The following is a 14356-nucleotide window of genomic DNA, read 5'->3' as shown; positions in this document are numbered from 1 at the left end:
TATATTACCTATAGATGTTTAGCCTTAATATTGTACTGTTCTATTTTTAGAGCTACTGTAATGATTTGTACTTGTTTTGATGTTTTATTGACGTCTTACTCATCTCAGTTTGTGAGAAATAATGGTTTAATGGTATAATAATACACATTTTAAACACTTTTGGCATATATTTCCTGTCTCAAATTATCTGTTTTTACCACAAACACTTAAAGGGATATTTGGAGGAGAAAGAGGAGAGCAAATAATCATCATCATGTCAAAACTGGAGAAATCTTTCAGTTGCTCATCGAAAAGAAGAGCCAAGGAATCATTCCCCTGCCCTCAGTGTGGAAAGAGTTTCACAACCAAAAAAAGTCTTCAACCTCACATGAAAATCCACACTGGAGAGAAATCGCACACGTGTGATCAGTGCGGGAACAGTTTTGCACGAGCACACACTCTTAAATTACATCTTCATTCTCATTCTGGAGAAAGACAGTTTAACTCTGATCAATGCAGCAAAAAAACTCGGAAGAGGTGCCTGAAAGCTCCTACAAAGAAGAAGCTTCACGTGTGCTCTCTGTGTGGAATGAGTTTCACTCGGCTGGATAATCTAAAATTTCACTGGAAAAGACACAACGGTGTGAAGGATCACGTTTGCTTAGATTGTGGCAGGAGCTTTACTAGATCCGATGCATTGAAAGGGCACCAGAGAGTTCACACGGGAGAAAAACCTTACAAGTGTTCACACTGTGACAAGAGATTCAGTCAGACTGGGACTCTGAAAATACATGTGAGGACCCACACTGGAGAGAAGCCTTACAAATGTGATCAGTGCGGTAAATGTTTTACACAAAAAGGAAGCTTAAATGATCACCAGAAAATCCACACTGGAGAGAAACCGCACACGTGTGAACAGTGCGGGAAGAGTTTCAGACATACATACACTCTTAAAATACATCTGCGTTCTCACTCTGGAGAAAGGCCGTACAACTGTGATCAATGTGGTAAAAGATTTCCTATGGCAGAACACCTGAAGGTCCACCTGAAAGTCCATACAAAGGAGAAGCCTTACACGTGTTCTTCGTGTGGAAAGAGTTTTAGTCAGCTGGGTAATTTAAGAATTCACCAGAAAAGACACAGTGGCGTGAAGGATCACATGTGCTTTGAATGTGGGAAGACTTTTACCGCCGCTGCGACATTGAAAAAGCACCAGAGGCTTCATACTGGAGAAAAAACACATGAGAAGGTCCAAAGTGGAGAGAAGCCTTTTACATGTGGTCAGTGTGGGAACAGTTTCACTCAGTTAGGATCACTACACCATCACGCTAAAAACAGCTGTCTGAAATTAAAATAGTTCAAGCACATTTAAAGTGTGTTGCTGACTCATCATCAAATGTGACCCAATAACGCATTGAGTAATAAAAGCTCTCTTCATAATAAATCAGTTAAAAACACCCTCATTAAAACATCATTGTTATATGAAGATGTTATATATTAAAGGTCATCTTTAAGGTCAACTGCAATAAAAAATGGAAATAATGTCTGAAAAATCATCTGTATTTGACCTCCATCAGATTTTTGTAGTTGCTTAAGCAATTTATTAAATCAACTTATTATTTTATATCAACTTTTGTTTATTTACTGCTCGTAATATGTGTATTTGAAAGCCATGAAGCACTACAATTGTTGTTTTTTTAGCTTAAAATGGTCTCATCATTTCCAGTTTCGCATAAAAAAAGAGAAATAATTTAATAATCTAGTAGTTATTAGAAAATGTAACCATATTTCACAAGAAAATATTATAGTTGTGTATGGTTAATGTAGCATTTAATAAAATGGATTTCGATTTTGTTTTTTTGCTGATGATCCTGTTTAAGTCAAGTCAAGTCAAGTCACCTTTATTTATATAGCGCTTTAAACAAAACAGATTGTGTCAAAGAACTGAACAACATTCATTAGGAAAATGGTGATTCAATAATGCAAAGTGACAGTTAAAGGCAGTTCATCGTTGAATTCAGTGATGTCAATTTAAGGATTGAGAGTGTTAACAGAGCTGCTAAATAGCTTCAATAGTCCTGTTTTTACCTCATTAATTATGCCGTTGTGTTTAAATCACCGGTAAACTGCCACTTTCAGCTCATTTTCATTTGTCATCAGAATGAAACAAACCAAATATAAATCAGCATTTCATTATATTTTGTGATTAACTGCGTTTCATAAAAAAAAGGGGGATAATAAAAACTGGTATGACTAGGTAAGTGACGTTTAGTTAAAGTGAATAGTTATTTGTTTTTCAAATCATTTCAGATGTTTCCCCATACTTTAAAAAAATGTGGATTCTGTTTATTGTGGATGTGTATGTGTAATATTTGTCTAATATTGTCTATATAACTTTGTTCATATGTCCATACTGAAGATAAAAGAATAAAAATATATAAAATCATCTTAAAAATTGGGAAAATCATTAAAAAACTTTAGAAAATAAAACCTCCGGTAAACACACATGGTATATCAAACCGTATCATTTATTTAACAAAATTAAAGCCAATATGGTAAAGCCACGTGTGTCAAACTAGGGACACTTTTAGAAGCAATAATGTGATGTAATCATTTTCTGTACGATTTGATCTGTTTTTGGCCCACTCTCCTTTACAATATTGCTTTGGTTTATCAACGTTTGTTGTTTATGCACAGCTCTCGCCAAAGCAGTCCAGTCAGGATGAGGTCTGGACTTTGACTGGACTGGCAGGGACCGGCTAACACCAGCATACAGTACTATGAAAAAAGTCTTAGGCCAATAGTATTTTCAGCTACAACAACAAAAATGTATTCATGTCTTTTGTAGTGTGTCAGTAGGAAATTATAGTTTACATTTCCAAACACTGAATAGGGAGGTTTGTGTATGGATAAGCAGTGCTCCACACAGAGATCTGATCTCGCCATCATCAGTCTATGTGTACATGAAGAAACGGAAACAAACTGAGGCAGACTAAATCCAGAAAACACTGTGGCAATGTCTCCAAGACACTTCAAGAAGCCTTGCTGAAAAGCAAACTGCAAAAACTATGTGCAAGTGTAACTAGGACAAAATGTCTTTTAAAAAAAATTGGTGGTTACACCAAATTCTGATTTTATTTAGTTAATAGAAGTTAATTGATAAATAAAATCTATTTATGGCTTTATTTTTGAAAGTATCCTCACTTTACACTGTGTTTACACAAGTGACTAAAACTTTTAACAGTATTGTAGCTTCGCAGAAAGGTTTCATTAAGAATCTGGGAGACATTGCTACAGTTCTTCTGGATTTAGTCTGCCTCAGTTTTTTCTGTTTCTTAATGTAATCGAAGACAGACTGGATGATGGTGAGATCAGATTTCTGTGTGGATCACGGGCTGCCGTCAGATTCCTTGTGCATAAAATCTCACTCGATTATTACAAAAAATGGGAAAAGGAATGTAAACTGATATTACTGACGCACTGTATCAAAAGATATAAATAACTGACTTAAAACCATTTACTGTTGGTGAAAATACTAATGGCCCAAGACTTTTGCACAGTATATGCAAATTTATTTATTTTTGTTCTTGTTGTTTGTTTTGTTTTTTGAATTGGTTTAACAGCCATTGTAAACATTTGGAACAACCTAAATAAACTCCAAACAAATGTTTTTTTTTTTTTTTTCAGATTTCAGAAAGACATGATTTGTTGTAACTTCTGTTATATGGGCAATGATTACATCTTTATATCATGACTACTTTTGGGGCTTTCTGTGTTTTAAATATTTTAAATGCCTGGTAAATTATATTTTACCCCAAACATAACAAATTAAATGAGGTGTCTGGGATTGCAGTGTTATTGTCTGTCTAAATTAACTATTTTAAATTTAAAATCAAATTGCTTCTGAGGTTATGGCAAGAACAATTTAAATTAAGAATTATTAATCAATTGTCTTGTGATTGCTGTTTCAGTTATTAATATAACATAGGAAACGAGGAAAAATAAAGAATCAGTTAAAAGAGAAAGGTTTAAGAGAAATGTAGCACAACGCTCATAAAATATTCCCAAGCAATTGCTTGGCAAATAAGAGGATATGCAAACCATGATTAAATCTCAATCTAATGATGCTCAGAACTGATGTGACACTGACCTCTGCTGGTGAAAGTGAGTTATTGGTTTTGGTTTTTGTATTGACTGAACCATATTGGAAATCACATGAGTCAATTAGTTTTGAAGCAATGCCAAGAGCGTGGAAATGCTCAAGTCAGAAGTTTTGGTTGGGTGATCAATGATAAGGTAAATTAAATGGGGTTCAATGATCTTAAAGTAAGTACTACTGTACCTTTCCCAGTTGCTCCACCATGGGAATATAAAGAAATGGCTATTGATTTGGGATTGTTAGAAGAAAAGCAAGGAAATGGTATGGACATTGGACAGGTATGGGATGCAGAGATATTTAATGGAGAGATATAGAGAGGATGTAAGTATATATACAGATGCATCTAAACAGAGTGATAAAAGAATGGGGGTGGCATATGTCATCCCAAAATTAAAAGTAGAAGTAGTTCAAAGAATCAGTGATGATTTGGCAGTTTATACAGCGGAGTTGGTCGCTGTGTGGCTAGCTCTGCTGTGGGTGGAAGTTAATAGGCCAGGGAAGGCAGTAATTGCTTCAGATTCAAGCTCAGCTTTGATCAGCATCAAAACATGTCAGTCAAAATCAAGACAGGATATTGTAGTAGAAATAATACAAATTGCAAATAATCTGATACAATCAGGAACTGAGATAACTCTTATATGGGTACCAGCTCATTTAGAAGTCGTAGGAAACTTGGCAGACAAATGTGCTAAGCAGCTGGAAATGTAGATATTGAGGTTAATTATAGCAAAGCAGAAATTAAGAGTATAGTTAAAAACATTGTTAAGGGCAAATGGCAAACATTATGGGACAATGGGTAGACTGGAAGACAGTTATATAATATCCAGAATAAAGTGTGAAAGGGCAGAAATATGAACAGAAGCAAGGAGGAGGAGGAGGATGTGTTGTCAAGAATGAGGTATGGACACACAAGATTAAATAAAACTTTGGTAATAATAAAGAAACATGATGATGGCAATTGTGAATTATGTGAATGTCCAGAGTCTGTAGAGAATGTTATCCTTCAATGTCCTAAATATCAGGAAGAAAGACAAAGATTAAGTTCACAATTAAAAAGAAAACAGTTAAGATTAAACTTAGAAGAAATCCTACAAAGAAGCTCAGGTGAAATGTTTTAAATAAAGAAAACAACATTTGATGGCTCTATCATCACAACCATGATGGCCCAACTTTGTTTCGAAAATGGCCCATAATTCGTGTAGATGGCCCATTAAGGGGTTTAAAATTGGCCCATTTTCATCCAGTAATTGGCCCATTCAGGTCAAGGTTTAAATTGGTGTATCAGCTTCTGCAGAAAAAGGGGGGAGGCTACCAAGTGGTCAATAAAGGTGAGACTCAGAGGACCCAGTTACTCAGTTGTCTAAGAAAAGGGTGAAGTCAACAGTGAAGATTCCTCCTGCACTTCCTGTTGTTAAACCAGCCTTTTCATTTCTGAAGAATGGCTTCCAAGCGGTAAGTTCAGATCATTTGATATACCTGACATAATAAACTGTAAACATTTCATTTTATTCTATGGACGTAATGTTGATTTTGTTTGTATATGTCAAAACCCAACAGCATGCCTCAGTTTTTTCTGTTTCTTAATGTAATCGAAGACAGACTGGATGATGGTGAGATCAGATTTCTGTGTGGATCACGGGCTGCCGTCAGATTCCTTGTGCATAAAATCTCACTCGATTATTACAAAAAATGGGAAAAGGAATGTAAACTGATATTACTGACACACTGTATCAAAAGATATAAATAACTGACTTAAAACCATTTACTGTTGGTGAAAATACTAATGGCCCAAGACTTTTGCACAGTATATGCAAATTTATTTATTTTTGTTCTTGTTGTTTGTTTTGTTTTTTGAATTGGTTTAACAGCCATTGTAAACATTTGGAACAACCTAAATAAACTCCAAACAAATGTTTTTTTTTTTTTTTTTTTTTTCAGATTTCAGAAAGACATGATTTGTTGTAACTTCTGTTATATGGGCAATGATTACATCTTTATATCATGACTACTTTTGGGGCTTTCTGTGTTTTAAATATTTTAAATGCCTGGTAAATTATATTTTACCCCAAACATAACAGATTAAATGAGGTGTATGGGATTGCAGTGTTATTGTCTGTCTAAATTAACTATTTTAAATTTAAAATCAAATTGCTTCTGAGGTTATGGCAAGAACAATTTAAATTAAGAATTATTAATCGTCTTGTGATTGCTGTTTCAGTTATTAATGTAACATAGGAAACAAGGAAAAATAAAGAATCAGTTAAAAGAGAAAGGTTTAAGAGAAATGTAGCACAACGCTCATAAAATATTCCCAAGCAATTGCTTGGCAAATAAGAGGATATGCAAACCATGATTAAATCTCAATCTAATGATGCTCAGAACTGATGTGACACTGACCTCTGCTGGTGAAAGTGAGTTATTGGTTTTGGTTTTTGTATTGACTGAACCATATTGGAAATCACATGAGTCAATTAGTTTTGAAGCAATGCCAAGAGCGTGGAAATGCTCAAGTCAGAAGTTTTGGTTGGGTGATCAATGATAAGGTAAATTAAATGGGGTTCAATGATCTTAAAGTAAGTACTACTGTACCTTTCCCAGTTGCTCCACCATGGGAATATAAAGAAATGGCTATTGATTTGGGATTGTTAGAAGAAAAGCAAGGAAATGGTATGGACATTGGACAGGTATGGGATGCAGAGATATTTAATGGAGAGATATAGAGAGGATGTAAGTATATATACAGATGCATCTAAACAGAGTGATAAAAGAATGGGGGTGGCATATGTCATCCCAAAATTAAAAGTAGAAGTAGTTCAAAGAATCAGTGATGATTTGGCAGTTTATACAGCGGAGTTGGTCGCTGTGTGGCTAGCTCTGCTGTGGGTGGAAGTTAATAGGCCAGGGAAGGCAGTAATTGCTTCAGATTCAAGCTCAGCTTTGATCAGCATCAAAACATGTCAGTCAAAATCAAGACAGGATATTGTAGTAGAAATAATACAAATTGCAAATAATCTGATACAATCAGGAACTGAGATAACTCTTATATGGGTACCAGCTCATTTAGAAGTCGTAGGAAACTTGGCAGACAAATGTGCTAAGCAGCTGGAAATGTAGATATTGAGGTTAATTATAGCAAAGCAGAAATTAAGAGTATAGTTAAAAACATTGTTAAGGGCAAATGGCAAACATTATGGGACAATGGGTAGACTGGAAGACAGTTATATAATATCCAGAATAAAGTGTGAAAGGGCAGAAATATGAACAGAAGCAAGGAGGAGGAGGAGGATGTGTTGTCAAGAATGAGGTATGGACACACAAGATTAAATAAAACTTTGGTAATAATAAAGAAACATGATGATGGCAATTGTGAATTATGTGAATGTCCAGAGTCTGTAGAGAATGTTATCCTTCAATGTCCTAAATATCAGGAAGAAAGACAAAGATTAAGTTCACAATTAAAAAGAAAACAGTTAAGATTAAACTTAGAAGAAATCCTACAAAGAAGCTCAGGTGAAATGTTTTAAATAAATATTTAGTTTCCTAAGGAATACATGACTAATTAAAATAATTTAGGTGATTTTATTCATTTATTTTATTGTATTTTTTATTTATTTTATTTTTTAAATGGGAAAGGTTAGAATCCAGTACCACTCCAGTCCAGCAGGTGGCGGTAATGCTTTTTACTTTTAAAAAAAATTGAAAGAAGAAGAAGAAGAAGAAAGTTAAACGGGATTTATACATAGACAGTAAAAGAAATGGACACAGCGACCCCATTGGAACTCAATTGAGACAAATGAAGCCCAGTTTTAGCGTTTTTTAGCACTTCCGTTTCTGACGCGCAGACTCAAACGAAGCTTGACGACGTCAGCAACCTGTCTGACAGATGTATATCTTCTAGTAGCTGTGTGTGCAAACTGCCATCGTTAATCTTGCAGAGACGGCGAGCTTAAGCGGGGAGTTCTTTGTTGTGAGCGAGCAGGAGTAAGTATTCTGATTAATTATTTTGTATAGTATTTTAAAATGTAACGCCAGTACGCCATATTAAGTTAATTGCCTGCGAGCTTCTCCACCTGTCTGTACGGTAATGCGACAGAGAGCCGAGTGGTTATGACGCAATCGTTAGCCTATTTTTTACAAAAACTGTTTATACGGGGCCATAATGTAACATAGAAGGTAATGGAGCCCTTTATACATTGTCGTGTATCTTTAGAAATAAATAATGGACAAACAGAGTATTTAAACGCCTCAGATGTAAAGTTATTCGCTGTCAAAGTGACGCCAAAATGAATGGGAGTCAATGGGAATGCTAACGCAAGTGAAGTTCTGCTAAAAGATGGCAGCCCCCACCCGACTTCAACTTCCGGTCGAGTTCCTTGCCCCTTGGATTTATACTTTGACTTGGCTCCACTGACTGCGAGCTAGTGATGGGATTTATGGCTCTTTGAGGGGATCCGGATCTTCACGATCCGTTCCTTTCAAAGAGCCGTTCAAAAGAACGGCACTTTTGGCTCTTTTTAAATATTTAGTCAGTTTTAAGAAGCCAGCTTGGGGGCATCTCAGTTTATCCTGGAAATAATCACTGGGAGGAATGATGAGGTGAGATTTGTAGTCAAATAATTAAAACTCAGATATGACACACCAATACTTATGTTATTCATACAATACCTACTCACAAATAAACATCAAAAACAAAGCTGGCAGCAATTAATTTCTGTGCGAAACAGCTTTTACTACAAACACTTCCACACAAGAACATTGTTATCACATCACACAAGAACATTTTGATAGAAAACAAAAAAATATTTAAAGTAGATAAAAGTAGAATAAATAAAATGGAAATGTCTACATACTACATACTATTACTACTGTAAACTTTGCAAATAGGACATCAGCCCCTTCAAGTCAATGAACAATAAGTGGGCTGCAATGAATGTCTGTGCAAAACAGCTTTTAGTGAAACATTTCTATACAAGAACAGTATCACAAAAGAACATTTTAATGTTTTTAAAAGAACAAGTTTTAAATGAACACAAAATTCAATGTAAATAAATACATAGCAGTTCCTTACTTTATGGCTTTTTCTGCCTCTCTTTTTTTGTCCTTGGGCAAATTTAATATCATCACGCTGGGTGCGCCCCTCCCCCTATAACTGTTCTGTCTCGCGGAGGAGCTTATTTGAGTGCATCTGTGTGAAACACGCATAGGGAAAATGAATGACAGAAAGAACGGCTCCCCTCCAACGCGACTCGGCTCCCATCGTTCATGTTTATGAGCCGTTCAAAAGAATCGGTTCGTTCGCGAACGTCACAACTCTACTGCGAGCGCATCTTCCCAAACGGACGAGGCTTTTATACTTGTCAGGTCCCCCGTTGTAGGCTACTAGATCTTTGAAATGACAGGGGAGCGACGAGGAGTCCTCTAAACCCGTCGGGAATCACCGGTGAGAAGTCATTTGCCAGTATGGCCAGTACAAGTCTTGTGATGAATGAGTTGATGAATTAATAATTTATTTATGTACAAACAATCTTAAACTATTGGCTGTATTTCGCATCAAGACAACTGTAAGCACATAGTGTTTAATTATAAAATATTTATAATAATAAAATATTATTTAAAATAAATTCTAATTCTATTTCATACAATAACAATAAAACGTACTTCAAATAAGAAGCCTTTGACAAACAATGCAAACTTTTTTTTATTTTTTTTTTACGTTTTCTGTTAAAAAAGCACCTGATGGATGTTGAACTTCACATTAAACTGCTTCTGTGTCTCACAAACGCCGACATGATAATACAAAATAAATTAAATGCAGGTGAATTATTTATATAAATATTATTTCACTTATAAAAACCTGCTGCATTAAAGTAAAGAAAAACAATTTCACACTTCTGCCCATCGTATTTGGAAGTAGCTACAACTGTGGTCATGCTTCCTTCCCTGATATGGTAAAATGCATAATTTTATAATTTTGTATAAGTGCATAATTTTCATTTAATTTTCAAATGACTTGGAGAAGTTTAGAAATGGGCTGATGAGATATTTTATTGCCCTGAAAACAACATTTGATGGCTCTATCATCACAACCATGATGGCCCAACTTTGTTTCGAAAATGGCCCATAATTCGTGTAGATGGCCCATTAAGGGGTTTAAAATTGGCCCATTTTCATCCAGTAATTGGCCCATTCAGGTCAAGGTTTAAATTGGTGTATCAGCTTCTGCAGAAAAAGGGGGGAGGCTACCAAGTGGTCAATAAAGGTGAGACTCAGAGGACCCAGTTACTCAGTTGTCTAAGAAAAGGGTGAAGTCAACAGTGAAGATTCCTCCTGCACTTCCTGTTGTTAAACCAGCCTTTTCATTTCTGAAGAATGGCTTCCAAGCGGTAAGTTCAGATCATTTGATATACCTGACATAATAAACTGTAAACATTTCATTTTATTCTATGGACGTAATGTTGATTTTGTTTGTATATGTCAAAACCCAACAGCATGCATGTTCATGATAATAAATGAGAAAAGTCACCAAATATCAAGAACAGCTTTCACAAGTCAACTCTCTGGATTCTTTTGCCTTCTCTCACAGTGACAAGGACCGTCGCATCATTTCCTGTCTGCAGTGTTTCAGGCCCCAGGAGATGCTGCCTAACCACCTGTCGAGGGTCTGCATGAAGGACCAGACTAATGAGGAGAGGAATGCAGAGGTGGACCGAGCCAAAAAGTCCATGAAGGCCTGGACCCTCCGAGGCAGAACCTGGGACTACAACGTCATGGTCAAGCGGTACCCCGATGAGGCTTCCAGACGGGCTCTTCTGGAAGACCTTCGTGAGAGGCATTTTTTAATCCTAAATGACCCCATGGAGGCACAGGCTGAATCCAATCACAGTGAAAACAGTGCTGCAGTGAAAACACACAACAAAAAGTGAGTTGTTATTCACTGGTATTACTTTTCATTTAATGCAGAGTCATTGGAATGCTGCCGGGCACACATACAGAAACATTTCTAACTCGCCTCCTTATTTTTATTTTTTTGTTTCATCTAATCATTCTAGGACTGCTCAGCCGGCGCTCCAAGACTGCCAGAGAGTCCTCCGAGTATCACAGGCGGACATGCTGGACATCCACGGGAAGCTCCTGGATCAGCAGCATGTGGAAGAAGACCAAAGGACGCTGTTCCGGTACTTCTGCGAAGCCATCCTGGTCCTGAGATACTTCCAGCGACCAGACGCAGTGAGGGCATTTAAAGTAAGTACTTCTACTTTACAGTGTTTCCTGAGTGTGTATAAAGTCAGTCACTCACTGTGTTCTTCACTTGTTTTCCAGGCTTCAGACTGGCTCAACAAGAGAAGTGTTGATGGACAAATTCACATCAAGGTGCAATCCGCAAAACACACTGCAACATTTTCCCTCACAGAGGAGGACTCTGATGTAAGTTCTCTAACAGGATTTCTGCCCAGCATTTTCAAATATATGGCTCATGATACACACATTTAAAGCTTACCCAATACATTATACTAATAAACTATACTAATTAATTCATTTGAAGACTAATAATGAAAATGTGCATTGTCCCTTTTAAATAAAGAATAAATAGAATGTGCAGTTAGGTGGTATGCGATTTATACTTTAAAAAATAAAAAAAATAAAATATAAAATTTGGTGAGAGCAGGATAAGAATGCATCACCTGGGATTCTTGAGTGGGTCAGAGGTCAGATCTCTAAAAGTTTTCGGTATGCATTAACCTCATATCTGATCTCCACAGATACTGGACGCATACTTCCAGAAGATTCGTCCAGGATGTCTGCAGGACAGCGCAGAGGACCAGGGCAGATTTTTCCTGTCCAAACAAGGGCTGCCAGTTATCAACGTCACGAGTGACCTCAGGCGTCTGCATGAACAGTACGTTTCAGCAGAATCATTTATAACAGTGTTTGCATTTATACGCACTGTACCGAAAAATATAAAATGATTAAGTTGATAGTCTGGCTTATGTACTACATAAAGTTCAAATAATATTATTTTCTGTAAGAAAAATTAACTTGAAAGCTTTGAGGATTAATCTGAGATTTTTTTCTTTTCTTTTTCATTGCAGGTACGATTTACCCAGCTTTTCAAGCCAGCAAGTCAAAAGAGCCCAAAGTACTATGCCATGGTATGCATCATCATCATCATCCAAAACACACAACATTCATATATTTCCTGTTTGTCAGCTACTTCCAAGATCTGTCTAGCTTTCTGTCAGAGTTTGAACATGAAATCTTCTCAAATTTTCAGCTCTTCTTCTGATGAGCCGTCCGATGAGAGGAGAGTTCGGAAACAGAAGAGGGGCAGAGGCGCAGCTGACCAGTATGACAGGGACTTTGGTGCGTTTCTCCTGAAGTTTCCAGTCACGACGAGTAGCAGCCCGCCCACAAAAAAGAAGCGGACCGCTGCGGGGTTTCCATCTGACAAAGTGTTTTATAACAGGTGGAGGTCTTTGCAGTTTGCCAAGCGGGAGGAGTACCTCTCGTGTAAGTTGATGTTTTATTATTAAAAAAAATGAATACATATTTCTATAATCAAAGTAACAAAATTCACATTTTGGACAAGAATATTAATTTAACATTTGTCTTTGACAGCCCAGTGTTCAAGACGGCCACCGACTGTCAGCAAGGTGTCACTGCTGATCGAAAAAGAGGGTTGGACTGGCAACTGTCCTCGCCCCGAGGACATAGTGGCAAAGTGGAGACCCATCACTGAGGTGCAGGTGGAGTCGGATCCATGGATCATCACTGCGATCCAGAAACAAAAGTGGACAGGCCTGGCCCTCAAGGACTTTGGCTCAAAAGGACAAGGTATGTAAACATAATACATAAAAATACATACCATGTTTTGTCTTGTAAGCAGATATTCGTACTCCTGGAGTGAAAAATAATAACACCTTCTTTTGACCACAGGAGTTGTTGCCACCAAAGCCTTTGCCATGGGCTCCATCGTTTGTGATTACCATGGAAAGGTAATCACAGGAGCAGAGGGCCGGAAGTTGGCCGAGTCCATCAAGGGTGATGCGGCCTATCTTTTCTTTTTCCAGGCTGCAGGTCGGGACCTCTGTGTGGACGCTGAGACTTTCCCTTGCGAGTGTCACCCAACAGAAAACACCATGGGCCGGATGATCAATCATTCCTCCAAGAGAGCAAACCTGAGGTCAGTCCACTGCATGATGAACTTCCCTGAAGGAAAGAGGGATGTCATCCTGTTCCGGGCCAAAAGAGACATTAATTTATGCGAGGAGCTGCTGTTTGATTATACGACGTCAAGCGCAAATCTTTTCGAGGGGAAGCATTGATCCTCGACTGGCTGAATGAGTGAACACATGAGGCCATACATTCACCAGTCCGCTCCATCACGTCAAGGTCAAGACTGATGGACCATATTGACCACAAACATATTTGTTGTTAGCAATTTTTTTACACTGTTTTCAGTTGTATTATGTTCATAACAGACAATAAAGATTCTATTCAATGCACTAAAACAGCTAATCATTTCTTGGAAGCTTCTTGGTCTGAGACTGAAATACAGCATTCTGCAATAAAAAAAGGGGGATTTATAGGCAAACAGATGTTTTCAAAGTATCTTGGATTGACAAATCTTTGTCATGTTTTTTTTCCACCTGCAGCATAATCAGTATTAGGATTATTAAAAGTAAACGTACTCCCCTTAAATATGTTGAAGAGAGAGGCAGGCCTATTAGTCAGCAGGAAAATATGCCCTCTTTGTTGAGACCAGGTTATAAAATCAATCCCTTGGGCAGAATTTTATCCTGGTAAGAGCACTGAGTCTTGGACTTTGTTTTGTTTCTCTGACTTCTTTCGAGTCAAGTCAGAGTAGAATTTCCTCTGCCTCACAAGTCCAGCATTGATCAGCATTACAGTGTATTCAAAGGTATAGTGCATTAAAGTTTTTGGTATGTCTGCCCAGCATTTTCAAACATGGGGATACGGTTAATGGTACACACATTTAAAGCTTAACTCTAAATAATCAATTAAATAAATAAACAAGCTTGCAGTATTCCAGAAATATTTTTTTATTGCTGCAGGCATACATCCCCCAACTTATATATTGGTTATACAAATATACTTTAAAACTATGTTTGCCTAAAAATCTAAAAATGTCAACATATTATGTCACCATATTCTAATTTGGGGGAAGTTGTGGTATAGTGGTTAGAGAGTTTGACTCCT

The 14356-nt window shown here is 37.1% G+C and overlaps 1 protein-coding gene across 3 annotated transcripts; it reads left to right on the top strand.

Moving 5' to 3' along the window:
* The first annotated feature begins 9506 nt into the window (after positions 1-9506).
* LOC113073077 (uncharacterized) lies at positions 9507-13595 on the top strand. Of its 3 annotated transcripts, XM_026245983.1 has the most exons (10): positions 9507-9578; positions 10355-10521; positions 10722-11057; positions 11188-11380; positions 11459-11563; positions 11899-12035; positions 12229-12288; positions 12411-12646; positions 12755-12970; positions 13073-13591. In XM_026245983.1, exons 2-10 carry the CDS (start codon positions 10508-10510, stop codon positions 13459-13461), a joined length of 1686 nt encoding a protein of 561 aa, XP_026101768.1. In that variant the 5' UTR covers positions 9507-9578; positions 10355-10507; the 3' UTR covers positions 13462-13591. The 3 variants fall into 3 exon arrangements, with proteins under 3 accessions (XP_026101768.1, XP_026101769.1, XP_026101767.1); XM_026245984.1 differs by lacking the exons at positions 9507-9578; positions 10355-10521 and having other exon boundaries at positions 10545-11057; positions 13073-13131; positions 13207-13595; XM_026245982.1 differs by lacking the exons at positions 9507-9578; positions 10355-10521 and having other exon boundaries at positions 10546-11057; positions 13073-13592.
* The last annotated feature ends 761 nt before the right edge of the window (positions 13596-14356 follow it).

The sequence above is a fragment of the Carassius auratus genome, unplaced genomic scaffold, assembly GCF_003368295.1.
Source record: "Carassius auratus strain Wakin unplaced genomic scaffold, ASM336829v1 scaf_tig00011304, whole genome shotgun sequence".
Lineage (NCBI taxonomy): Eukaryota > Metazoa > Chordata > Actinopteri > Cypriniformes > Cyprinidae > Carassius > Carassius auratus.
This window is presented reverse-complemented; position numbering and strand designations above follow the sequence as displayed.

Bases quoted from the DNA above. Each gene is read 5' to 3' on its own strand.
- LOC113073077 (XM_026245982.1), top strand. From the start codon at position 10,648: ATGAGAAAAGTCACCAAATATCAAGAACAGCTTTCACAAGTCAACTCT. The intron at 11,058-11,187 runs GTGAGTTGTTAT...TAATCATTCTAG, and splicing joins GTGAAAACACACAACAAAAA to GACTGCTCAGCCGGCGCTCC. The intron at 11,381-11,458 runs GTAAGTACTTCT...CTTGTTTTCCAG, and splicing joins ACGCAGTGAGGGCATTTAAA to GCTTCAGACTGGCTCAACAA.